This window comes from Leptopilina heterotoma, unplaced genomic scaffold (assembly GCF_015476425.1).
Source record: "Leptopilina heterotoma isolate Lh14 unplaced genomic scaffold, ASM1547642v1 Lhet_60, whole genome shotgun sequence".
NCBI lineage: Eukaryota > Metazoa > Arthropoda > Insecta > Hymenoptera > Figitidae > Leptopilina > Leptopilina heterotoma.
The window spans coordinates 5,449,701-5,476,221 of record NW_025111138.1 but is presented as its reverse complement, the minus strand read 5'-3'; the positions used below and the strand labels follow the sequence as shown (position 1 = coordinate 5,476,221).

At 21.4% G+C, this 26,521-nt stretch overlaps 1 protein-coding gene across 5 annotated transcripts in view; it reads left to right on the top strand.

The window, feature by feature from the left end:
* Positions 1-26,521, top strand: part of LOC122509394 (sodium/potassium/calcium exchanger Nckx30C) — a 134,509-nt gene that overhangs the window by 76,489 nt on the left and 31,499 nt on the right. For all 5 annotated transcript variants that reach the window (XM_043623425.1, XM_043623424.1, XM_043623422.1 and 2 more), the window contains 2 exons: positions 7,577-7,836; positions 15,962-16,097. In XM_043623425.1, the coding sequence (XP_043479360.1) occupies positions 7,577-7,836; positions 15,962-16,097 (396 nt within the window). The remainder of the gene's footprint in view (positions 1-7,576; positions 7,837-15,961; positions 16,098-26,521) is intronic.

Sequence of the window (26,521 nt, the reverse complement as noted above, 5' to 3'; positions counted from 1 at the left end):
TATTTAAATAATTGAATTCTAGTAGAATTTTCTAATAAAAATTTATTTAAAAAATTAATTTTAGTTAAAATTTTACATAATAATTAAATATTAAGATTTAGAAAAGGATTTAATTTTAAAAATCGGCAAAATTTTAAGGAGCTTAAAATATTTTCTACAATTCAATGATTTTCAATATCTACTATTTTAAAAAAATTTTCTAAAAGAATTCAATTATTTAAAATAAATTTAATTATTTTTATAAATAATACAAATTTCACAGGACCTTAATTATTTACAAATTTTTTATAAATTTCTTCGCAATAATTCAATTATTTTCATGACTAATAACATTTTTACAGAGATTCAATTATTTTTGCAATTAATGAAACTCATCGTAGAATTTCAATTACTTTTAATACAATTTTAATCAAATTCTTCGAAAAATGGAATTATTCTTAAAAATTGTTTTAAAATTCGTCGAAAGAATTTAATTATTGAAAAGTTTGATAATAAAATTCTGTATGAGAATTTAATTTTAAGAAACATTTAATTAATAAATTATTTATTTTATTTTTATATAAAAATAATTGAATTCTAGCAGAATTTTCTAATAAAAATTGATTTAAAAATTAATTTTAGTTATGATTTCACGTAATAATTGAATATTAAGAGCATTTTAGGATAAATTTTTAGAAATAATTGAATTTAGAAATGGTTTAATTTTAAAAACTGTCAAAATTTTAACTATTTTTAAAAATTTTCTACAATTCAATGATTTTCAATATCTACTATTTTAATAAAATTTTCTAAAAGAATTCAATTATTTAAATTAAACATATTTATTTTCATAAATAATAAAAATTTCACAGGAATTCAATTATTTACAAATGTTTTATAAATTTCTTCGCAATAATTCAATTATTTTCATGAATAATAATATTTTTAAAAAGTTTATTAAAATTCGTCAAAAGAATTTAATTATTTGCAAATCTGTTGATAAAATTTTTTATGAGAATTTAATGTTAAAAAAAAATTCAATTATTCAATAAATTATTTATTTTTGTACCTAAATAATTGAATTCCAGTAGAATTTTCTAATAAAAATTGGTTTTAAAATAAATTTTAGTTAAAATTTAAAGATAATAATTGAATATTAAAAGCAGTAAAGCGTGAATTTTTAGAAATAATTGAATTTTGAAATTAATTTTTTTGAAAAAGTATAATTGAATTTTTTTAATATTATTTGAAGTTTTTATTTTCTAATGTATATTTAATTGAAGAATTTGCAAATAATTGAAATTCGTAAAATTGAATATTGTAAAGAAATGGATTTGAAAATTGTCAAAGGACTTTTTCGAAAATTAATTGCTTTTAAGAAGAATTTTAGTTAAAAAAATTAAACTGATAAAAATAGTTTTGAAGAAGTACAATATTCTTATAATTTAAAATAATTTTTATCAATTTGACATCTTTATTTATTATAAAAAATGAAGAAATCGATCACTCCGAGTCGAAGACTCGGAGTTATCGATATCTTCATGTTTTATATTTATGATAAAATTGAATTTATAGGTTTAAGTAAAATATTTTCTTATTTGACTCAGAATGGTTTTTTAATGGAATAATTTTTGTATGGAATGTTGAAGGAATATTATCGTATTAAGTCAATTAAAAATATTCTAGAAATATTTGTGCGAGGTAGTGAATTATTTTAATTGACTTTGGAAAGTTTTTGTTTTTTTATTATTAGTTTTTTATTACCGTTTAATTGTTGATTATTTCAACTGTTATTGCAAAAGAAAGAACAATTATATTTTGTTTTTACAAATTGCGGTATTAATTGAAATATTTCCGATAATAAAAAAAAGAGAAATATTCTAGAGAATGAGAATGAGGTGCAGAAGGAAAAATGTTTTTCCTTTTTGAATTTTAAATTATTTCAGTAAGAAAAATAAATTAAAGTAGACCAATAAAAAAATAATAAAAAAAATTTCAATTATATTTATTAACATTCACTTCATAATTAGCAAAAAAATATAAATGAAATAATAAATAAATAAATAAATTCGTAAATAAATAATAATAGTAAATAAAATAATGATTTAAATAAATAAAACAAAATTTAAAATATTTATTACAATTTTATTTTGTTTTAAAAAACTTTCCGAAAAATGTTTCTATTTCGTTGAAACAAGATTATATGAAAAAAAATGCAAATAAATTATTTCTTTTCCTAATATATTTTTTTGGAATAATTAAAAAATATAAACTTAAAGGAAAAACGTTTTTAAAAATGATATTTAAAAGAATTATAAACTGACTGTTAGCTTCCCTTATGAAATCCTCAATTATAGCGAATGCACTGGCTCGTGAAATTAAATCGGGTGACGGTTATACAAGTTTGCATAAGCCTGAAAAAAGAAAACTTTAGCTTTTAGTTCTTTTTTCTTTTTCTTTTTTTTTATTTATAAATAGACAAGAATAATTAACGTAGATAGTAAATGAAATATTATGAAATTTTTTAAATAGTTTGTTTGCATGTAGAGAAAAAGAAATACTTTCGAAAGTTTATGGTTAAGTAAAACTAAAAGTTTATTGGTACTTTTTAAAAAAATGCACTTTACACAAAGAATTATTTTTTAATTTATTAAACATAATGAATACTTCGAATGTTAATATTATAATAATACTGGACTATTAATTGATTATTAATTAAAATAAGTTTTCAATTGCTAATTGTTAATTAAAATTTTATTTTAAATAATAATTGAATTAATATTTTTATCTCCACAAGTATTAGAAATAAATATTTATTTTAATTGTAAAAATTTTGTTTGTTATGATTGAAAAAATTAGGATAAAAAATAGTTTAGTTACTTTTTGGTAAAAGTGTAATTTTTAACTTTATAGTGTAGAAAAGGAATGTAATGTTATCGACTTATTGTAATTACTTAACTATATAGAATTATTAATTATTAATTAGATTAGTAACTATAGATTATAAATTGTCATTATACATTCAATCTTTTCTTTTTTTATAATTTTTTTTCTATATTTTTATTTTGCAAGAAATTAAAAACACAATTATATGAAAATAGTGTCTAGTGTTGTAACGATTGTTAATTTCATGGGTGCGGATTAGCTCGTCGAACCAGAGTTCGTTGAAAATATAAGTAATTAAATAAGTAGTGCAATTCGTTAATTTAATTTTTAATTAGGTTTATTAATTAAATAGAAAGACGTGAAAAATACATATTGTACGGAAAACGAAAGATACGGAATGTGGACGTAAAATTGCGGGCGAAAACTAATAAACAGTGTACGGAATACGGATTACGATTCGTCACGGGCGAAGATTACGACGAAAAACGGTGCGTGTAAAACACGTATTTTGAGAGGTTAATTCCATCTCACGGCGGTTATGCCGGCCGTTGTCTCCGGGTAATACCTCGGAGAGAGAGTCTTGGCGGTGATTCCTGCCATCTCCGGGTGATCCCTCGGAGAGTGACTCCAGGCGGTAATACCGGCCGTCGTCTCCGCTGGCTCGCTGCCGCGCGCCAGCTTATATACCTGTACGAGGTGCGGCGACGCGTGCGCACTTCGTAGAGGACGAACTACAGTGCCGTAACAAAAATATTTCACCCCTGCTCTTAAAATAAATTTCTAAATTCAAAATAAATACGGTGATCGTCACAGTGTTGAAAACTAAAAGTATGGTTGGATTTTTTTTTCTGAATACAAGTAAAAATTTAGAATTTTAGAATAAAAATTATTATTACTGTAGAGTAATAATTAGTAGAAGAATTATTATTTTATTATTAAACAAAAGTTTTTTCGAGTAGATTCCTTTGTAACTAAATTTATTTGTATTTGTTTTTATTTTTTTATATTGTAATTATTATGATTAGGTATAAAAATTATTTGAAAATAATTATAATTAAATATAAAACTATTTACAGATTTATCTTCTAAACGATGGAAACCAATTTTTGTCGATTTTTATTTTATTTATTTTCTATAATTATTGAAATTTACATACGAAAGGTAAAGTATTTTTGAAAGAGAGGCAAAAAAAACAAATGAAAAATTTACATATTTTTTAGACTATTTTTTATCGCTCTCCGCTTGTACACTTTTTCACAGCATCTTTTACACTTGCCAGTAACATTTTTTTTCCTTTATTATATTTAAGAGTCTCTTGGGAAAATTTCGATTTGTTAATAAAATGTTAATTTGCTGATTCATGTTTTAAGCAAAGAATTTTTTTTTACTTTTTTATGAAAAAAAATATTTCAAAATTATTAAGTAAATTTTGTTTTAAGTTCAAATTTTCAAAATTATTCAGTGAATTTTGTTTTAAGTTCAAATTTCCAAAATTATCCATTACATTTTGTTTTTAGTTTAAATTTCAAAATTATTCAGTGAATTTTGTTTTAGCTTCTAATTTTTCAAAATTATTCAGTAAATTTTTTTTCAGTTTCAAGTTTTCAAAATTTTTCAGTAAATTTTGTTTCAGTTTCAAATTTTCATAAATTATTCAGTAAATTTTTCACTTTAGCGAAAAGGAATGATTAAGAATTAAGAATGAATTAAGAATTATCAAATTATGAATTATTTTTTTATTGTATTTTTATTATTGTTTTTATTCGTATAACATTTTGAGAAATTTATTTACTAAAAGTAAAATTTATTTACTAAAAGTAAAATTTAAAAACTTAAAATAAAATTAAAAAGAAAAAATTATTTGAAGAAAAAACAAATCGATTATTTGACTATTTATTCAAATTAATATTTACTTGAAATTAAGCAATTTTTATTTGAATCAATTATACTTGAAGCAAAGCAAAAATTTCTGTATTTTCAGAAAATTATTTATTTGATAATAAATAAATAAATGTTTTTTTAATAATAAATAAGTAAATATTTATATTATAAGAAATATCTAAATAAATATATTTTTTTTAATAATAAATGAATAAATATTTATTCGACATTAAATAAATATTTGACAAATAAATTAATATTTATTCGATTTCAAATAAATAAATTTTCATTTGACAATAAATAAATATTTTTTTGATGATGAATGAATATATAAATATTTATTTGATTATATAGCCAAATGACCCATTATTTGAATAATCTAATTTTCTCCCTCTCTCCCTCTCTAAAAATTTCAAAATATTTTGAAAAAAAATTTGAATATAAACATTAATAGTAAGAAAAATGTGAAAAATTTCTGCTCTCATTCGAAGCAATTGCTTTTTTTTCAAGCATGAAAAAGGAATAGCTATTTTTTATTTGCACGATACAGTTTTCGACGTTTCACTGAACGTTTTGAGGGGAGAAGATTGATCCAACGCCAGCATTGTCCAAATTGAGTTTTCCCAAGAAGGCTAAAGCATACTTTGATACACAAACATTGTCCTACAACATAACATGCACACACACACACACACACACACACCTTTATAGTTGCTTTCTTCACGAACAAAAATTCACTTTGATCAAAGAAGTCGCAACACACAAAAAAAATTGCTTCATAAATAAATGATAATCATTTCACATTTCAAATCAAATATAATTAATCATAAAAAATATATAAATGAATTTGTATTTAATTTCGATTCATGGAATTTTTTTCTATATAAATCATATAGTAATCGTTTGAGAAAAAATTCGTTTATTTTTTATTTATAGGAGAGTAAATTTATTCCTATTATATAGGGATTATTTAATTACGATGAGAATAGAGGATTCATTAATTGTAATAATTGATGATAATTTATTAGTGGAATTATTTTCGAATATTTTCGATAAAATGTTGTGCATTACAATATTATATCGAATTATTGGAAATTTTCGTGATTTTTTTTGTGAATTAATGATAATTATTTTAATGTCAATTATTGGGAATTGATAAATTTTTTTAAATCCATGACAATTATTGCATGGTTATCATGATAATTATTCTCAATTGTTGTTTATAAATTATTTATTATTAATTATCAATCATTAATTAGTAATTATCAATTGTTTACTAATTGTTTATTGTTAATTATCAATTATTAACAATCAGTAATTAGTAATTATCAATTGTTGTTTACTAATTGTTTATTATTAATAATTAATTATAAATTATTAATTATCAATTATTAATTATTAATTATTAATTATCAATTCTTAGTTAGCAATTATTAATTATCCATTAGTAATTATCAATTGTTGATTATTAATTTTTTATTATTAATAATCAATTCTGAGTCATTAATTATTAATTATCAATTGTTAGTTATCAACTATTAATTATCCATTGTTAATTAATAATTAGTAATTATCAATTCGTGTTTATTAATTGTTTATTATTAATAATCAATTCTCAATCATTAAATATTAATTATCAATTGTTAGCTCTCCACTGTTAATTATTTATCAATTGTTAAATTATTAACTATTAATTATCCATTGTTAATTAATAATTAGTAATTATCAATTCGTGTTTATTAATTGTTTATTAATAATAATCAATTATCAATAATTAATTATTAATTATCAATAGTTAGTTATCAACTATTAATTATCCATTGTTAATTAATAATTAGTAATTATCACTTATTAATTTTCAATATATTATTTATTGAGCATAAATTATTAATTATGAATTATAAACTGTTAATTATTAATTATCAATTATATCAATTAACAATTATCAATTATATCAATTAACAATTATCAATTAATAATTATCAATTGTCAACTATTAATTGTCAACTATCAATTATCAATTATTATTATTTATCAAAGATTAATTAATTATTTTCAATGATCAACTTTTAATTATCAATTTTTTTTCTCAATTATTAATAATCAACTACTAGTTATGAATCATCAATTATTAATTATGAACTACTAATTATGAATTATTAACTATAGTAATTATGAATTAACTATTAATCATCAATTATTCTTTACCAATTATTTGTTAATTTTCAATTGCTAATTGTTAACTAATAATTATCAAATATTATTTATTAATTATCAATTGGAAAATATTGGTTATCAATTGTTTATTAGCGTGAATCAACAATTATCAATTGTTTATTACTATTAATTATCATTTATAATTTAAAAATTATTAATTATCCTCTAATAATTAACAATAATTTATTAATTTTTTTGTATATTTTTAATTAGCAATTAGGGATTGCTAGTTTCTAATTGTCAATTATTTCCCATTTTGTTGTAAATAAAAATGAATAATAATTCATGTATGTATTCTTGACAATTAGGTTAAAATTAGTTTTTTTGAATTTAAAAGCTGCTAAAAATGGAAATATAATTTAAAAGTATAAATTTTTTGCCCAAGTAGAAATTGTTGGTTTTGTTTGAATTACTTTTACCTTTTGTTAATTAACAGTAGGAAGTATATATATTGTTTTTGTTTTTATTTATTAATTTATTTATTTTTTTTTGTATTATTATTATGAATTTTTGAAAGGCGTGTCGTTGAGAATGTAATGAATGAATAATTGATAATATTTAGTGTCTAATGATGTTTGTAATTAACGAGAGAAAATAAATAAATGATCTTTAGGCAAGGTGGATGAGAAAGCGACACAGCTGCACGCTATCGCGTCGTTGAAAGTGCTTTTGGATGCAACAAGACCGCACAATGGAGCTGCGACGTCATCGGCGGCACTTTATTCGGCATCGAAAGAGACAACACTTCAACTTCAGCAAGGTTCACAAGGAACAACTACAACAACAACAACAACAACAGCCGAGACCAGTGCCGGTATTCAAGAACTTCCAAATGGCGGAATTACGCCCGGTATCGACGCTGGCCTCGAATCGGTAATTCCATTTTTTACATTTTATCCAAAAAAATAAAAAAAGCTAATAATAGTAATTAATTAATTAATCAATTAATTAATCACATAATTACAAAAGTTTTTATTATGAAATATCAACTTTAATTTTTTAAGAATTTTAGATTCAAAGTGTAAAAAAATATTTATTAATTAACTAATTAACTATAAGCGTGGTATTCATAAAGTTTTTTGGTGTTAAAGTTTTCCTGAAAATGCCAATTTCACAATTTTGGGCAGTTTTTTTTGTAAAAAGATGAAAATTGAGGGCGTTTCCAAAAATCCTAAATACCCACGTCAAAAAATTTCAAATTACGAATTTTTTTTAATTGTAAAATTATTCGAAAACATCAATAAATTCTTTTTTAAATAAATATTTAATCATTATTATTATTTCTCCATAGGAATTAAGATTTTCCAAAAATTTCAATTTCAAATCTTTATGAAATTTAACAACTCATAAGAATATTATTATAAAACATGAAGATATCAATCATTCCGAGTCGAAGACTCAGAATGATTGATGTCTTCATGTTTTACAATAATTTAAATTTCCATAAAATTTATCAAAAAAAAAAAAATAATTAAATTATTTACAAAAATTTTAATAAATTCCTTTCCAAGAATTCAATTATTTTTACAAGTAATAAAATTTTTTACATGAATTCAATGATTTAAACAAATGTAATAAAATTCGTTGTAAGAATTAAATTATTTTCATAAATAATAAAATTTTTCATAGGATTTCAATTATTTTTAATATAATTTTTAATAAATTCCTCGAAAAATGTAATTATTTTCAAAAATTGTTTGCAAGAATTCAATTGTTTAAGAAAAATGTAATAAAATAATAATAAAATAATAATAATAAATAAAAATAATAATGAATAGATACAATAAAAATAATAAAAATAATACAATTCTTTACAGGATTTCAATTATTAACAGTTGATATTTCAATTATTTGTTTAGGAGAATAATATAATAATTAGTTTTTTGGAGTTTTGTTCAATAATTTTAATTAGAAATTTTGAAAATAATTGAATTAAACAAAGAATTTTTTCAAACTTTTTAAACTAATTTTTGCGATGAATTTTACTTTAAAAAGATTTCTTGACAATAGTCTTTATTTCAAATTTTTGAAAATAATTAAAATTCTGTAAAGAATTCAATTATTTATGTAAAAAATTGGATTCTTAACGAAAATTTGTTTCAAATTTTTGAAAATAATTTGTAATCCACCGAAGAATTCAATAATTTATAAAAAAAAAAATTATGAATTCTTGACAAGAATTTGTTTCAAATTTTTTAAAAATAATTGAAAACTTCCGAAGAATTTTATTATTAATGAAAATAATTGAAATCTTCTAAAGAATTTTATTTTTTATGATAATAATTAAATTCTTGTGAAGAATTTTATTAAAATTTTTGAAAATAATTAAAATCCTCTGAAGAATTTTATTATTTAAGAAAATAATTGAAATCTTCAAAAGAATTTTATTTTTTATGTATAGATATAATTGAATTTTTAAGAAGAATGTTGGCATTGAAGTTGGAGAAAAATAGCTGATTTTCCAGTTTTGGCTCGTTTTTTAGATTCAAAAATGTAAATGTTGAAAAAAATTATATAATTCTTTTTACTAAAAATGTTAACTTTTAAAATTGAAAAAAAATTCCAAAATTTTGGAAAATAAAGTAATTTTTAAATTTTTGTTGCAAAAAGAGTATAAAAAAATGTTTCTCTAAATCTCAATTAGTAAAAATTTGAACTAATTGGATCAAAATTGATTTGAAATTTGTTCTATACAATTTTTTCAACTAACTATTCATTTCTTTTGTTAATTAAAAATTAAAAATTAAAAATTAAAAATTAAAAATTAAAAATTGAAAATTGAAAATTGAAAATCTTAAATAAAAATCTTAACAGCACTGATAAATTTTGATCCATAAAAGTTAAATTTAAAATATCTTTTAAAAATTCAGATAAAGAGGAATTAAAATATCACGATCAATATTCAAACACTGAAGGAAACTTTAAACTCTTCGCAATGAAAAGGAAAAAAAAGAATTAATCAAGACAGGTATAAAATGAAAACTTTTGTTTCTATCCAAAAAAAAAGGTGAAGTAAAATTCCATTTTTCAATTTTCTTCTTAAATGGAGAGAAAATTTTATTCAATTAAAAAGATGATATTCATTTATATTCTACAAATAAGAAGCATTCTGTAATTAAGTTTTCTCCGATTTAGTTGAATTAAAAAAGAGATTAAAAAAAATGAAATGAAAGAAAAGAAAAATGTGCGACAAAATGGGAAAATTGAGGAAAAAAAACGGGACTAGAGATTCATTAATATTTTTAAATTACTTAATTTCCGAAAATTTAATGCATACTGTCTGACTGTAACTTGACAAGATTTAAAACGAGAAAATAAATTATGTTTATAACGTCTGTCTGGGAAATAGTTTTACTACTGAATTATATTAGAAAATAATGTTTTAACATTAAAGGCAAATTTATTTTTTCTTTGAACTTTAGTTCAAAAAAAAAAAAAAAAAAAAAAAAAAAAAAAAAATTAAATGGTATTTGAACCAATAATTTCAGTATTTGAAGCAAATATGAATTGAACCATTTAATTGACTCCAATAAATATTATTTGATTCAATTAAATACTTAATTGATAATAGTCCATTAGGTAATCGGTTATTTGAATCAAATAAATTTTTTTTCAGTGTATAAATAATATATACATAAATAATAATATATGCTATAAATAATATTTATTTATTTATTTATTTTTTTTATTACAACATTTTTTTTAATATAAAAAATCTAATTTTGAGTTCACGATGAAAAGTAACTAGTGAACTTTTTATTTTTCAACTCTGAAGTATAAAGCTTATTCACGATCATATAATAAAACAAAACTCGAATTGGATTTTCTAAAGCTCTAAAGCTTTTATTGTTAATGCATATATAGGATTATAAATATACGAATATCTTCTTTTTGAAAATAAAACAATAAAGATATTTAGAGACAATTCAATAATTTTCGTCACCATTTCTTCAATGATTCGTTTTCTTTTTAGATTTTATTTTTTTTTTATTGTTAGAAGATTCTCTGAAAATTTATTTTTTATATTTATATTTATTTATTTATAAATAGTACAATTTTTTGCAAAAATTTCAAATATTTTCAACAAAAATTTAATACAATTTCACGAAAAAATTCAATTATTTTCTAAAATATTTATAAATCCATTGAATCAATTAAAGTATTTTTTTAAATATCACATTCTTTGCAAAAATTCAATTATTTTGAATACAATTTTATTAAAATTTATCATGAAGGAATTCAATTTTAAAAAAATTTTCAATCCATTTTTCGAAAAAATTCAATTATTTTCTAATATTTTAATAAATCCTTCGAAACAATTTAATTTTTTATTAATAATCCAATTATTATGTAAAACTTTAATAAATCCTTCAAAACAATTCAATAAGTAGTAAAATTCACCAAAAGAATTAAAATATTTTTTATAAATAATAATATTCTTCTCTGAAATTTAATTATTTCCAATACCATTTTAATAAACGTGAATAATTAAATATTAAATTATAATTATTAACAGACACGATTATTTGATCAAGTTGAAAAAAATTCTGTGTTGAATTCAATTAACCTCAAAATGTTCAATTAAAAAAAAGAAAAATTAATTATTATTATTTATTAATTATTTATTTTCAATGGGTACATTAATTTTAAAATTAAAAATAATTGAAAAGAAAAATTATTAAAGTTAGGAAACAAAAAAGCAAACAACTAACTTTCAAACTGCGAACAGATTACCAGAATACAACGATTATTAATATAGATGTTAATGAATTAATTAATTAGTTAATTAGTTAATAAGTGAATTTTTTTTAAATTCGAATCTGGAATAATTCAAAAATTAATGAAGAATATTTTTTAAAACAAAAAAAAGTTTGTAATTTGCATGATAAGAAATCGAACAACGCTTAACAGTTGTTTTTTAAATAAAAAATATTATTAATTAGGATAAAATCAGAATAAATTTTCAAAAACTAATTAAATTAATTATGTGCAAAAAACCGGTTGATATATTCGTTAAAAGATTTCTGAAATTATGGTTAATCAAAAATTCCAGCCAATGAACGTATTCAGCAAAATTGCTAATTTACCATTTCCTTTATTCCCTCTCGAATATATATATATAGATATATATAATAAAAATCTCAACTGAATCTGTATTCGATTTTAATAACACGGTCGTTTCTCCCGGATCTCCGAAGGTATACGAAGAGAAAAATTGCCATTGCAAAAACGTGTCGTCCATTGCCGTAGATAAAATTTATCGATCGCCGGCCTCTTTTTTTTTCTATATAACACAATCGCGCATTCGTTCATGTGCATCGTACATCCGTCATCTATATGCAAGCCATGCATATACAGAAAATTTTTCGATTTTATTTATTTAATAATATTGTTATTTATTAATTACGAAATAAATGCAATTTCGTATTTTGTCCTGATTATTATTTTAAATTAACGAATTATTTATTTTACTTTTCATATTTGCATTTTTGTCTGGTGTTTAAAATTAATGATAAAAATATATATACTCAATTACCTAGTAATTTAGTAATAATAAAAAATAAAAAAAATAAATAAAAATTAGGACATAATTAAAATTAAAAATTACAACATAACGTTCTACATAATTAAATATGCACTTTAATTTTTATAAATAATTTTTATCACTTATTTTTGTATTTAAATTATTAAATTCTCGAACCAGTTTTTTTAATAATAAAAATTCATAATTAAAAGAAATTGGAAATTTTTATTTAATTTAATTTTTTAATTTTTTTAATTCTTTAAAAATTATTAAACTTTTAAATAATTTTATAAAAAAAATTCTAAAAAATAAATCACTTTCAAAAAAAAAAAAAATTTGTAGTTGTAAATTTTAGAAATAATTAAATTTCAAAAGGTTTTACATTGAAATGATTTGAAATACAAAAATAAAATAAATAATAATAAGTTTTTAAATATTTGTTTAACAAAAATTATTCAAATATAGAATAATTATTCATAACTTTAATTGTTTTTGTTCAAATAATTTTACGTCCGTAAAATTTAATTGTTTAAAAAAAAATTTTTATTTAAAATTAAAAATTTTAATTATTTGTAAAATTTAATTTAATTGTTCTTATTACACAGTTTTTTTTAAGAATTTCAAATTGAGACAAAAAACGAATCAAAAATGTTGCGAAGCGACTTTTTGATTCGTTTTTTTTGATTCGTTTAGAAAAATTTTGTAAACAAATGTAGAAATTCTAAAAAAAATAGCTTTTTGAACAATTGAAATTAAAGTTAAAATAAAAAAAAAACAAAATTCCCGTATTCAATAAATTGAATCAAGTTAAATTAATATTATATATTATTATATTTTTATTATTTTTTCATTATTTTTTTGTAACGCTTTTTTTATAAATAAAAATTGTAAATAATGTCTTGATAGTAATGGACTTCTGACAATTGCAAAATGTGTGTATATATCCATGCTTTCAAAAAATGAAGAAAGAGTCTATTTTTGTGCGTCATAGGATGAGAGGGCAGAAAAAAAAGTTTTTATGAAACTGGAGCAAAAAGATTTTACTCCGATCCTCAATCTCTCGCAGTATGGTTCCAAAAAATGTATGAAAACATTTTTTTCCCCAAAAGATAAATTAGTAAACGCGAAGGGAAAAATATAATTCTAAAAGTTTTTTTCCCCTCCCCATTTTTTTTATCACTTCTTGAAATCAAATTAATATTAAAACTTATTTAAATCTATCGTCAATGATAAGGCGAAAAAAAGTTGTTTCAGAAAACTAAATAATGAAAAGTGTCTTACTTTTCACTTTTTTTAGAAGTAATTTTTTTTTTAGTTAATAATTTATAAAAATTAATAAAATTCTTAAAATTCTTAAACAAATGGTATTTTTATGAAATTATTTTTCAACAAAAAGGGATAAATTGGGAAAAAATAAAAAAAAACTTTTATGCCTATTATTAAACGAAATTATTATTAAATTAAAAGTTTTAAAAAAAGCAAAAAAATATATGGAAACAATAAAATGCAAAAAACATACAAAAATATTATATGGAGAAATGTGAAAAAAAGAACGAAAAAGTTCAAAACAGTTGCAAAATAAAAAGAAATAAAATAAATAAACAGAAGAGCAAAATTTTATTCCACTCAAATCTTTTTTTTATTATAGATAAACTTTTTTATATCTGCCAAATGCTGCCAGATTCTCTGCATTTAAAAACAAGAGTAACATACAGATCTATCTGCTCTATAATAAAAAAACAAAACTGATTGATTTTTATTGACACTGTAAAATATAACAATCGAATAAATTCTAATTTATTTGACGGAAAGAGGTAATTGGATTTTTTTTAAAAAATCAGTTTCTGTGAATTTTTACCCTTAATTATTCTTTTTTTTTTTGAATAACAAATTAAATGTTGGATAAAAATATTTGAATTCTCTATTTTTATAAATAATTATTTTATTTTTTTTAAAATAGAAAATTAATTTTTGGTATCCAGTTGTTATTTAATTTAATTTAATTTTTAGAACAATTATTTTTAAGTTTTTAAAAATAATTGTGTTTCTTAATAATTGATATTAAACATTTAATTATTGAATTTTATTAAAATTTTTGGAAATAATTAAATTCTTCTCAGAATTTTGTTACAATTTTCTAAAATAATTTAATTTATTCAATAAGTAATATTATTGAAATATAGAAAATAATTGAATTCTTTCAAAAAAAAGATACTATGAAAGATTTTTATTAGTTTTTGTAAATAATTAAATTCCTTTGAAGAATTTCTTGTTTTTTTTAAAAATAAGGAATTTTTTTGAATAATTTCAATTGAAAATTTTGAAAATAATTAAATTAAACAAAGAATTTTTTCAACTTTTTAAAATCATTTTTGTGATGAATTTTACTTCGAAAAGATTTCTTGACAAGAATTTATTACAAATTTTTGAAAAAAATTGAATTCTTGACAAGAATTTGTTACAAATTTATGAAAATAATTTGAAATGCTCCGACAAATTCAATTATTTATGAAAAAAATTGAATTCTTGACAAGAATTTGTTTCAAATTCTTTAAAAATAATTGAAATTCTGTAAAGAATTCAATTATTTATGAAAAAAATTGAATTCTTGACAAAAATTTGTTTCAAATTTATGAAAATAATTTGAAATGCTCCGAAAAATTCAATTATTTATGAAAAAAAATTGAATTCTTGACAAGAATTTGTTTCAAATTCTTTAAAAATAATTGACATTTTGTAAAGAATTCAATTGTGAAGAATTTTATTAAAATTTTTGAAATTTAAATTCTCCGAAGAATTTTATTATTTAAGAAAATATTTGAAATCTTCAAAAGAATTTTACTTTTCATGAAGATAATTGAATTTGTAGGAAGAATTTTAATAAAATTTTTGTTAAGATTGTATTGAAAATAATTAAATATTTAGAAAGAATTTTATTAAAATTTTAGAAAATAATTGAATTCTTTTGGAAAATTTTTTAACGAATTAAGAAAAAAATTCAATTCTTTCGTGAAATTTTATTGAAAATAATTGAATTTTTGCAAAGAATGTGATATTTAAAAAAAATAATTGAATTGTTTCGAAGGATTTATTAAAATTTTGTTGAAAATAATTAAATTTTTGCAACTAAATTTATTATTTATAAAAACAACTGAATTCTTCCGAAGAATGTTATTATTAATGTAAATAGCTAAATTCTCTTAAAGAATTGTATTCAAATTTTTGAAAATATAAACAATAATAAATAATTATGTACTTAATAAGTGAATTTTTTAATTTTTGATTATGAAATTATTCAAAAATTTATATTTGAAAATAAAAAATTCTGTAATTTGCATAATAATTATAATAATAATAATTTAAATATTTATAATATAAATATAAATTTTTTATAATACCTATAGTGTTATAAAATGTATTTTATACCAATTTTTTTTAAAGGCCAATTTTTCTATTCTCTTTGTTTTATTTCAGGGTGAGGAGGATGAACCTCCGGAAGCTCTCGACATGGGCTGGCCTAGCAGTCCCAAGAAAAGGCTCACATATATTCTAGTTGCACCTATTCTGATTCCTCTCTGGTTGACGTTACCAGACACGCGAACACCCAGAGGTAAATAAAAAAAACTAAATTTTTTTTCCATATCAATAGAATTTTACAATATTATATGAAGGTGTTAAAAAAAGAAGATAAAATTAATTTTTTCCTCTCATTACAAATTATAATGTTCGACTGTTTATTTATTTATTTGATTGATGGGAAAGTTGTCGATAAAATCAAATAGGCCGTTCAAGTGATAAAACGATGGTAAAATATAAAATGTGTATAAATTATTAATTTTTGTACTGTTATTATCTGACTTAAATGACCTTATACTACTTATTTTTTATATTACTAAAAACTTTTTTCTACTCCTTAATTTATATTTTAAGCTTATTCAATCATTTGTCCGACTAAAATTGCATTTTATTACTGCAATTCTTTAAAATAATTTTTGTCTGACTAAACAGGTCGTTTACTACTTATTGTAAATACATCACAATTTAAAATGTCCAATTGAAAAATTGGACATTAAAATTTTTTTATACTTTATTTTATAATATATATAATGTATAATATATTATATATTATAATGTATTATATTTATATTATATATTTTACAACTAATAACAATATTTAAAAAGTATGAAACTATTCGTCTGGCTATGAATCTCTTTTACTACTTTGTAATTTCAAATAAATAAACACGGAAAATCGATTCCACAGTTTTCTGAAAGACATAAATGAATGTGAATAAAAAATGTTTTTTTGTCTGGCTTCAAATGACTTTTACTACTGATTTTTTTTCTAATTACAGTTATAAATGTTTCACTAAATTGAAACCTGATTCGGTCTGACTTAAAACTCGATTCTACTACTGAATTAATATTTTCAGCCTATAAAATCATTTGTCTGACTAAAATTGAATTTTACTACTGCAATTCTTTAAAATAACTTTTGTCTGACTAAAAAGGTCTTTCACTACTTTAAATAAATAAGAAATTAATAAGCATAATTAGACTACAAATTTTTTTCTACTTGAATAAATATATTTAGTTACTAATAACAATATTTAAAGAGCTTTTAAAAGCTCTTTAAAAGCTCTTTAAAAGCTCTTTTTTTAAACTATTCGTCTGACTATTAATATCTTTTACTACTAAGAAACAACAATTTTTCTCGGAAACTTAAAATTTGTTGTAAATTAAAAATGTATGTACATATTTCTTGTATAAATTTGATATCTTTAAAAAAATGTGGTAAAAAGAATGAAAAATAAAAATTTTTTAAAAAGAGAAAAATAAAATAAAAGAGTAAGAAAAATAAATAATTATAAAATAAAGCAGTAAAAAATAAAAAAAATAAAATAGAACAGGAAGAAAATAAATACACAGAAATAGTAAAATCATAAAAATAATAAATGTAATAAAAAAACAAAAAATTGAAAATTGAAAAAATACTGAAAAAGTTTTGTTTGGCTAAAAATATTATTGTTGAAAATCTATTATTATGTCACTTAAAAACAAAAATGTTTAACAACTGAAATAATAATAAAAAATAAAACTAACCACAATGAAAAAGAAATAAACAAAAAGTAACACAATATTGAAATAAAAAACAAGAGACAAAAAAATAAAAACAAAAAATAAATAAATTTGCTTCAAGTCCGTAAAACTCCGTTTTTTTTAAAAAAAAAAGGTGTCCGAAATTCACTTATTTTCAAAAATTTTAATAAAATTCTTGGCAAATATATAATTAACTTCATAAAATAGAAAAATTTCACAGAAATTCAATTATTTTCATGAATAATAAAATTTTTAAAGGGATTCAATATTATTTTCATAAATAATAAAATTCTTCTTAGGGATTCAATTATTTTCACAAATAATAAAACTTTTCGCAGAATTTCAATTATTTTTAATACAATTTTAAACACATTTCATAAAAAATGTAAATATTTTTAAAAATTTTGTTAAAATTCGTCGAGAGAATTCACTTATTTAGAAATTTATTTGATAAAATTCTTTACGAGCATTCAATTAATAAATTATTTATTTTTATTTTTAAATAATTAAATTCTAGTAGAATTTTCTAATAAAAATTGATTTAAAAATGAATATTAGTTAAAATTTTACATAAATAAATAAATAATAATAAAAAAACAGAAAATTGAAAAATGAAAAATGAAAAAATACTGAAAAAGTTTAATTTAACAAATTGATTAATTAATTTAATTTTATAAATAAATAAATAAATTTTCTGCAATTTAATGATTTTCAATATCTACTATTTTAATAAAATTTTAAGAATTCAATTATTTAAAATAAATTTCAGTAGTAAATTTAAATATTAAAAATTTCACAGGAATTCAATAATTTACAACTTTTTTATAAATTTCTTCGCAATAATTCAATTATTTTCATGAATAATAACATTTTTACAGGGATTCAATTATTTCCACAAATAATGAAACCCATTGCAGAATTTCAATTGAATTCAATTCAATTAGAATTTTTTAATAAAAATTGATTTAAAAATGAATTTCACAGAAATTCAATTATTATGTTCAAAAATCACAAAGAAAATTCTCGTCAAAGTTTCAATTATCTTTATAAATATAATAAAATTCTTCTGTAAAATTCAATTATTTTCAAAAATTTTAATAGAATTCTTGGCAAAATTTCAATGATTTTTCAATTTTACTATTTTAATAAAATTTGTCAAAAGAATTTAATTATTTAAAAATAATTTCAATATCATTCTATATACAAAAATTTAATTATTTTTATAAATTATTAAAATTTCATGAAATTGAATTCCTTTGCACAGAAATTCAATTATTTACGAATTTTCTATAAATTTCTTCGCAATAATTCAATTATTTTCATAAATAAAAAAAGTTTTTACAGAGATTCAATTATTTTTATAAATAATAAAATTCTTGTTAGGATTTCAATTATTATTTTCTTAAATAATAAAACTCATTGGAGAAGTTCAATTATTTTTAAGGGCATTTGAACCATTATGACGTCATAGGTTCTGCAAAGCATGTGTTTTAAGGCTGTGACGTCATCATGGTTCAAATGCCCTTAATACAATTTTAATCAAATTTCTCGAAAAATTTAATTATTCTTAAAAATTTTATTAAAATTTGTCGAAATAAATTCACTTTTTTAAAAAGTTATTTGATAATATTCTTTACGAGCATTCAATTTTAAGAAACATTCAATTATTCAATAAATTATTTATTTTTGTATTTAAATAATTGAATTTCAGTAGAATTTTCTAATAAAAATTGATTTTCATTTCATAAAAATGAATTTCAGTTAAAATTTTACATAATAATTGAATACTAAAAGCAATATAGCGTGAATTTTTAGAAATAATTGAATTTTGAAATTAATTTTTTTGAAAAAGTTTACATGAATTTTTTTTATATTACTTAAAGTTTTTATTTTCTAATGTATATTTAATTGGAGAATTTACGATAATAATTGATATTCGTCAAATTGAATATTCTAAACAAATATGGATTTAAAAATTGCCAAAGAACTTTTTCGAAAATTAATTGCTTTTAAGGAGAATTTTAGTTAAAAATCCTGAAAAATAATAATTGAATTGTAATAATGAAAATAATTTTGAAGAAGAATATTTTTATAATATAAAATAATAATTTTTGTCAATTTGCCATTTTTAATTATTATAAAATTTAATTTCTAGTTTTAAGTAAAATGTTTTCTTATTTGACTCGGACTGGTTAAATTTTTGTCAGAAATTGGTCCGTAAGGTCCGTATTTTGAAATACTTTCACTGGTTCGAGCCCTGAAATTAAAAAATAAAAAAAAAAGATGGAATTTTTTTTTTTTTTTTTTCTTATTGAAATGTATAACGTGTTTAATATACTATATATAGATTAATGATAATGTAACCGCGATAGGGTGAGAAACAGTGATATTTAGCTATTCTCGAATGGCACACGAACCAACACAGCCTTTTCATATATATACAAGTTGGAGGCACTTTAATTGAAAATGGAGTTGTGGTGTACATCGTATCAATGATGTACGCGTTCGTTAGTGCGAAATTAGTAGGACAATATCACGTTTCATTGAGCGGTTACGTCATTGTATAAAGAGAAGATTGTTAATAGCTCAAGTTAGTAAACTGGAGATTCGAGTAACGATTCAAGTAAACGTTTAACCTCATTTATCTCCATCAGTTTCATTCAATGTATGCCTGGGAACGTCTCCTCTTTCTCTCCACCTACACACACACATATATATTTTTATATATAAACACAATTCGTTTATATATTTTTATAAATTTTACTTTCCCTACAACTAGTGCCAATTAAAAATTAGTTCCATTCCTTTCTAAGGTTTAAAAAACACGAGAAATGTTTTTTTGTCATATTTTAAGTAGTAAAAGAGATGAATAGTCAGACGAATGGTTTTAGACACTTAAATTAATAGTAATTAATTTTAAACACAATTATTAATTATTAACTATATTAATTTGAATGTTCTTTAATTCTTTCATTCATTCACTTTTTCTGTCCCTCACACTCTGAAGGTGTCTTCTATTTATATTTTTGTTTTTGTTATCTTTAGATAACTAGAAAATTTTACGCGCGGAACGTGATATTCAATTTATTATTGTTATGCAAATTACAAATATTTTTAATCTTCAAATATAAATTTTTAAAATAATTTCATAATCAAAATTTAAAAAATTCACTTATTATGTACAAAATTAATTATTACTGTTCATATTTTCTAAAATTATAATAAATCCTTCGAAAAAGTTCAATTATTTTCATAAATAGTAAAATTCTTCACAAGAATTAAATTATTTTTAATCAAATTTAAATAACATGAAATTAAATTACATGAATGAATTGAATTATTTTCAAAAATTTTCCATAAAATGCAATTTTACCAAGAATTTAAAATTCTCTAAAAATAATTCAATTATTCTCAAAATATTTTTAAAAAATTCTATATTAAAATTAAATTACTTCCAATGCAATTTTTAAATATATTCGTCAAAAAAATTGAAAGAATTCAATTATTTTCAAAAAAGTAATAAAATTCTTGTGATGAATTCAATGATTTTTGAATATACATAATTTAAATAAAATTCTTTAAAGAAATTCCATTATTTTCGAAACAACTTTAATTAAATTTCTCGAAAAAATTTAATTATTTAAAAATATTTCTATAAAATTCTTCATAACAATTTAATTATTTCTTAAAATTTTTAAAAATTGTCGCGAAACATTTTAATTATTTTTTATAAATAGTAAAATTTTTCTAAACAATATTCAATTATTTTTTTCAATAGTAAAATCTTTACAAAAATCCAATGATTTTTAAAACAATTTTAATTGAATTCCTCGTATGAATTTTAAATATTTTTAAATATTTCCATAAATTTCAATTATGTCCAAAAATTTTAATAAATTCTTCGAAACAATTTTTATCAATAGTAAAATTCTCCGCAAGAATTCAATTATTTTTAATTCACTTTTAATAAAATTCTTCTTCATTAAATTCAAATGCTTTCAAAATTTTCAAAGAAATTCTTCAGAAGAATTTAATTAGGATTTTTAAAAATTTCAATAAAATTCTTTGCGAGAATTCAGTTATTTTCCTAAATAATAAAATTCTTTGAAGGAATTCTATTATCATCAAATTTTTTGATAAAATTCTTTGCAACAATTCGATGATTTTCAATATATTAATTTTAAAATTGAAAATATTTGAAAAGAAAAATTATAAAAAAGTTAATAATAATGAAATTTATTTTGCATTATTTTTGTTTATGAATCACATTTTTTTTAACAAAATTATTATTTTGTTTTAGAAAAAGAAGAAAAATATTTGCAAAATTCCTATTTTTTTAAATCTTATTTTTGGAACAGGATTTTCCACAGGAATTAAGACATTCAAAAGTAGTTAGACAATGTGAGTTCTCGGTTATAGTTCGCAAGGCCGCCGCTAGAGGCGCCACTAGCGCTGCAGTCGGTGAATGGCGCGCGTTTTTGAAATTAGTTCGCGAGGCCGCCACTAGCGCTGCAGTCGGTTATGGCGCGTATATTTGAAATTGTTTAATTTCTACCTAACCCTAATTTCTAGCCTAACCCTTTTTACTAGTGCAATTTGCTATGTGTGAATCCGTGAGTTGGGTATAAATATCTGGAATTCAATGCCAACCCACAGTCGGTATTGCAGATTCCATCATTAACAGTTGATTGAAATGCAGATTCCTACCCTACATTTTAATTCAACCGTCAGAGTAGGGAACTGTTTTTTCGACATGTTTCGACCCTCATCTGTGTTATATTTTACACATGTGTTAGTGCAATTTGTGATGTGTGAATCTGTATATTGGGTATATGTACACACGACAAAGAAATTTACCTGGAACAACCATAAATTTCACTATATTAACGAAAGTTTTAGTTATTTCAGTTAAGACTTTCACCTTATTGCAGTTCCAGTTAAAATTTTATTTCCGTGTACAACACCTGAAATAGATTTCAGATATTCACACCTGTCTCTTTTTAATTAATTATTAATTCATTAATGATTTGTCTTATCTATCCAAATATTTTATTTTAACGAGTCTTGAAAATTTTTTTCTTCAAGACAAGTACATATCAGGATATTTTACTTTAAGAGCTTTCTTATTATATAATCATTATAAAATATACATTACAATTAAATGTAAGTAGTTTTTTATCAGTTGATATTAATTCATTGTTGAATCATAGTTGATGCATTAATGACTCATTGTTGATTCGTTAATGATTCATCGGTGATTAATTAATGATTTATTATTGATTCATTAATGGTTTACGGTTAAATAATTCTTTAAAGATTCATTATTGATTCATTTCTTATTAATTTTTTGAATAATAATAATTTATTAGTTAATGATTTGTCTTGTCTATATAAATACACAGAGAAAAATTAATAGTCAAAATTACACTGAGAGAAGTTTAGCACAGCATCTGAACTCAGATACAGCAGCCGCGCGAAATGAGGGTTAGATATTGTTCCCTGATTTTATTCAGATGCTGAGATAAAATAGAACAGCATATGTGCTAAAACTTTCGTATATGTGTTAAAAGTTTAGTTTCTGTAATTCTGTACACCAGAACGAGAAGTCTTTAAAACCGTGGGACCAATGTTGCGCGGAAGGTTAGGTACAGAATCTGAAACATGCGCAATGCAGAATCTGAGCTAAACTTCCCTCAGATACACCAGATCATGGACGAATATACGTTGAAAGACTTTTCATTTCAAAAAGGGTAAAATGATGTTTTTATGTTACTTAATCGTATGAACGTATCCACTATTAATACAGTTCAAACTAATAAGTGGGTCTCTACTAAACGAAAAATAATATATTTTTCTCATCTAAAATTGCGCGAAATTGTAGTAGAGGTGGGAGGGGGTGAATCTCAAAAAAAAAACTACATGACATCATTTGGGAACGCTTCCTAACCAATTGACAAATATTTCAGTTCATCCCAGTAAACGAAAACTAATTGAAATGAATTAAAAAGAATTCACAAAGAGCTTTCGTGAATCCCGCTTTGTGACAAATACGAATTGGAGCCATGATGCAATTTTCCTGAATTCGTGAAACTGTATTGAACTTCCGAACCTTCTATCCGTACCAATTCACTGGACAAGTTTTGAGCCTTTAATTTTTTTCAATTCGTTAGCACGAATTCAATGCATTCCTTGGCCATTTCTTTCGAATGCGAATTCGTTTGGACAAATTGGTACATATTGAATTAAATTCAATTGAATATACAAAGAGCTTGAGTGAATCCCGCTTTGTGACAAATACGAATTGGAGCCTACCAAAAATGTTAATTCGTTTCAATTCATTTGAATTAGTTTTTTTTTACTGGGATTATTGGTTCATTAATGACTCATTGTTAATTCATTGTTGATTCCTTAATGATTCATACTTGATTTATTTATGATCCATTGATGATTCATTAATGTCTCATTGTTAATAAATTAATGATTGATAGTTGATTTATTTATAATTCATTATTGATTCATTGTTAATTCATAGTTGATTCACTAATGACACATTGTTGATTCATTAATGATTCATAGCTGATTTTTTATGATTCATTAATGACTCATTGTTAATTAATTGTTGATTTATTAATGACTTATAGTTGATTTATTTATAATTAATTGTTGATTCATTAATTATTCATAGTTGATTTATTAATGGTTCATAGTTGATTTTTTATGATTCATTCTTGATTCATTAATGATTCATTGTTGATTCATTAATGACTAATTGTTGATTTATTAATGCTTCAGTGTTGATTTATTAATTATTTACTGTTTTTTCATTAATGATCTGTCTTAAATATCCAACTATTATTGAAAATGAATGATGAAATGTTAATAGTAGTGAATAAACTCCATACATTAGGTTGAAAAACTTATCGATGTCGAGTAAAAATGCTTGGTATTGTAGATTTAGTAGATTTTAGTAGATTTAGTAGAAATGATATCTTATTTTAAAATAAATAGATATTTTTTCCAAATATTTTTGGGCTGTTCCTGTAGAGAATAAAAATGGAAAAGATGTTGCTGATGCAATGTAATATTTAGTAAATAAATGTATTCCAAAATACCTGCATTCAGATAATGAAAAGAAAATAATCTTACAATTAACAATTTGAATCAGAAACGAAAATGAATAAAATTACTTTTAATCAGCATGCAGGAATCTAAAAAATGTCAGTTGTTGAACGATTTAATAGAACACTTAAGAGTGAAGGTGTAAATTTAGAAGTTGTTGACACATTAAAAGTACCTTTTTTAAAATTAAAAAAAGTACCGCAGTGAATACCAAAGTTAAAAAAATCATGATAAAGTACGAGTCATCAAATAAAACATTAACTAAAACATTCACCATTGGGGTCGTCCATAAATTAATTAAAACATTTATGGGGGAGGGTCTACACGGAAAAAAAGTACGTGAATCCTTCCTTGAAAGTGCTTGACTTTTGGATAGGACACAAAATACAAGGCTGTATCATATACTTTTTATTAGAAAATATAGAAAAGTCCTAGAGTTATTCTAGTACTAGTATGGGCAACAGTGTTTTTTAAATTTTAACGAAAAGTCATTTGCTCAGTTTTATAAAGTACGTGAAAGATTAGTTGACTGCGCTTGAAAATTCTGTAGAGCATGCGCAGTGTGCGTTGCGCGTTTCTACCCAAGGTAAATGCCAGCTGATCGTCTGTTTCCATTTGTGTTAATTTCAGATGTGAATATACTATTATTTTATGAAAAACAAATAGTGTTAATATATATTTGTCTTCAAGAATTGACTTTCAAAAAAATATTTTTTATTTTGTGTTTCTCACAAAACAGAATGTTATGTAAGTATCAGTTTTCAGTGAAATAGCATGTCTCAGAAGTCGTGAAAAATTTCACCATGTGGTATATAAGAACAATTCGATACGTACTTTTAAGTGTTAAAAGTGTGTTTATATTTAAGTTATACGCGAATATATGTGTGTGTTATAGGTTAGTTCATAAGTTTTGACGAACGTCGAAAAGTGATACAATAATTGTTCTTTGTTTGTGTAATTAATTATCCAAATATGTGAATAAATTTCAGAAAAACTGTGTGAACAAGTGGAAATTATTTTTTTTATTTTACAATTTTTTTGAAAGTCAATGAAATTCTTAAGCAAGGTTATTTTAGAAATTTTCATTGACTGCTTTTGAAACTCTCATGCAAAAGTACAAGACTGTTTTCAGTATTTTGTGTCGTATCCTAAAGTCAAGTATCGAGTCAATGAAAATTTCACGTATTTTTTTTCCGTGTAGCTAGTTCTTACGAACAATAGAAAAAATTGAGCTGATGTATGTAAAATATCTTACTAGGAGGAGGGGGGGGGGGAAGGTTAAATTTTCAAAAAATATTTTACGTAATTTATGGACGGCCCCATTGACAAAGTTGTATCAACTACACCTGTGACTTATAAGATCAATAATTACTATAGGACCAACCAATAAGTAAAATATCCTGGTACATATCTTGTAGAAAAAGTTGTCAAGTCTCGTGGAAATAAAATTTTGATTAAGTGGTTAGACTTTAATTATTATCAAAACAGTTGGATAGATAAGACAAATTATTAATGAATCAACTAACAATTATTATTGTTGACTATTGAAAACTACTTAAATTGTATTATAATGTATATTTTATAAGGATTTTATAGAGAGGAACTTCTTAAAGTAAAATATTCTGATACATACATTCTATAGCAATAGTTCTTAAGACTCGTGGTATTAAAATATTTGTCAAGTGGTTAGGCTTCGATAATTCTCATAATAGTTGGATATATAAGACAAATCAATAATGAATTAATAATGTTTCATTATTTTATTAACAGTCAATCATTAATGAATCAACAATGAATCATAAATAAATCAAGTAT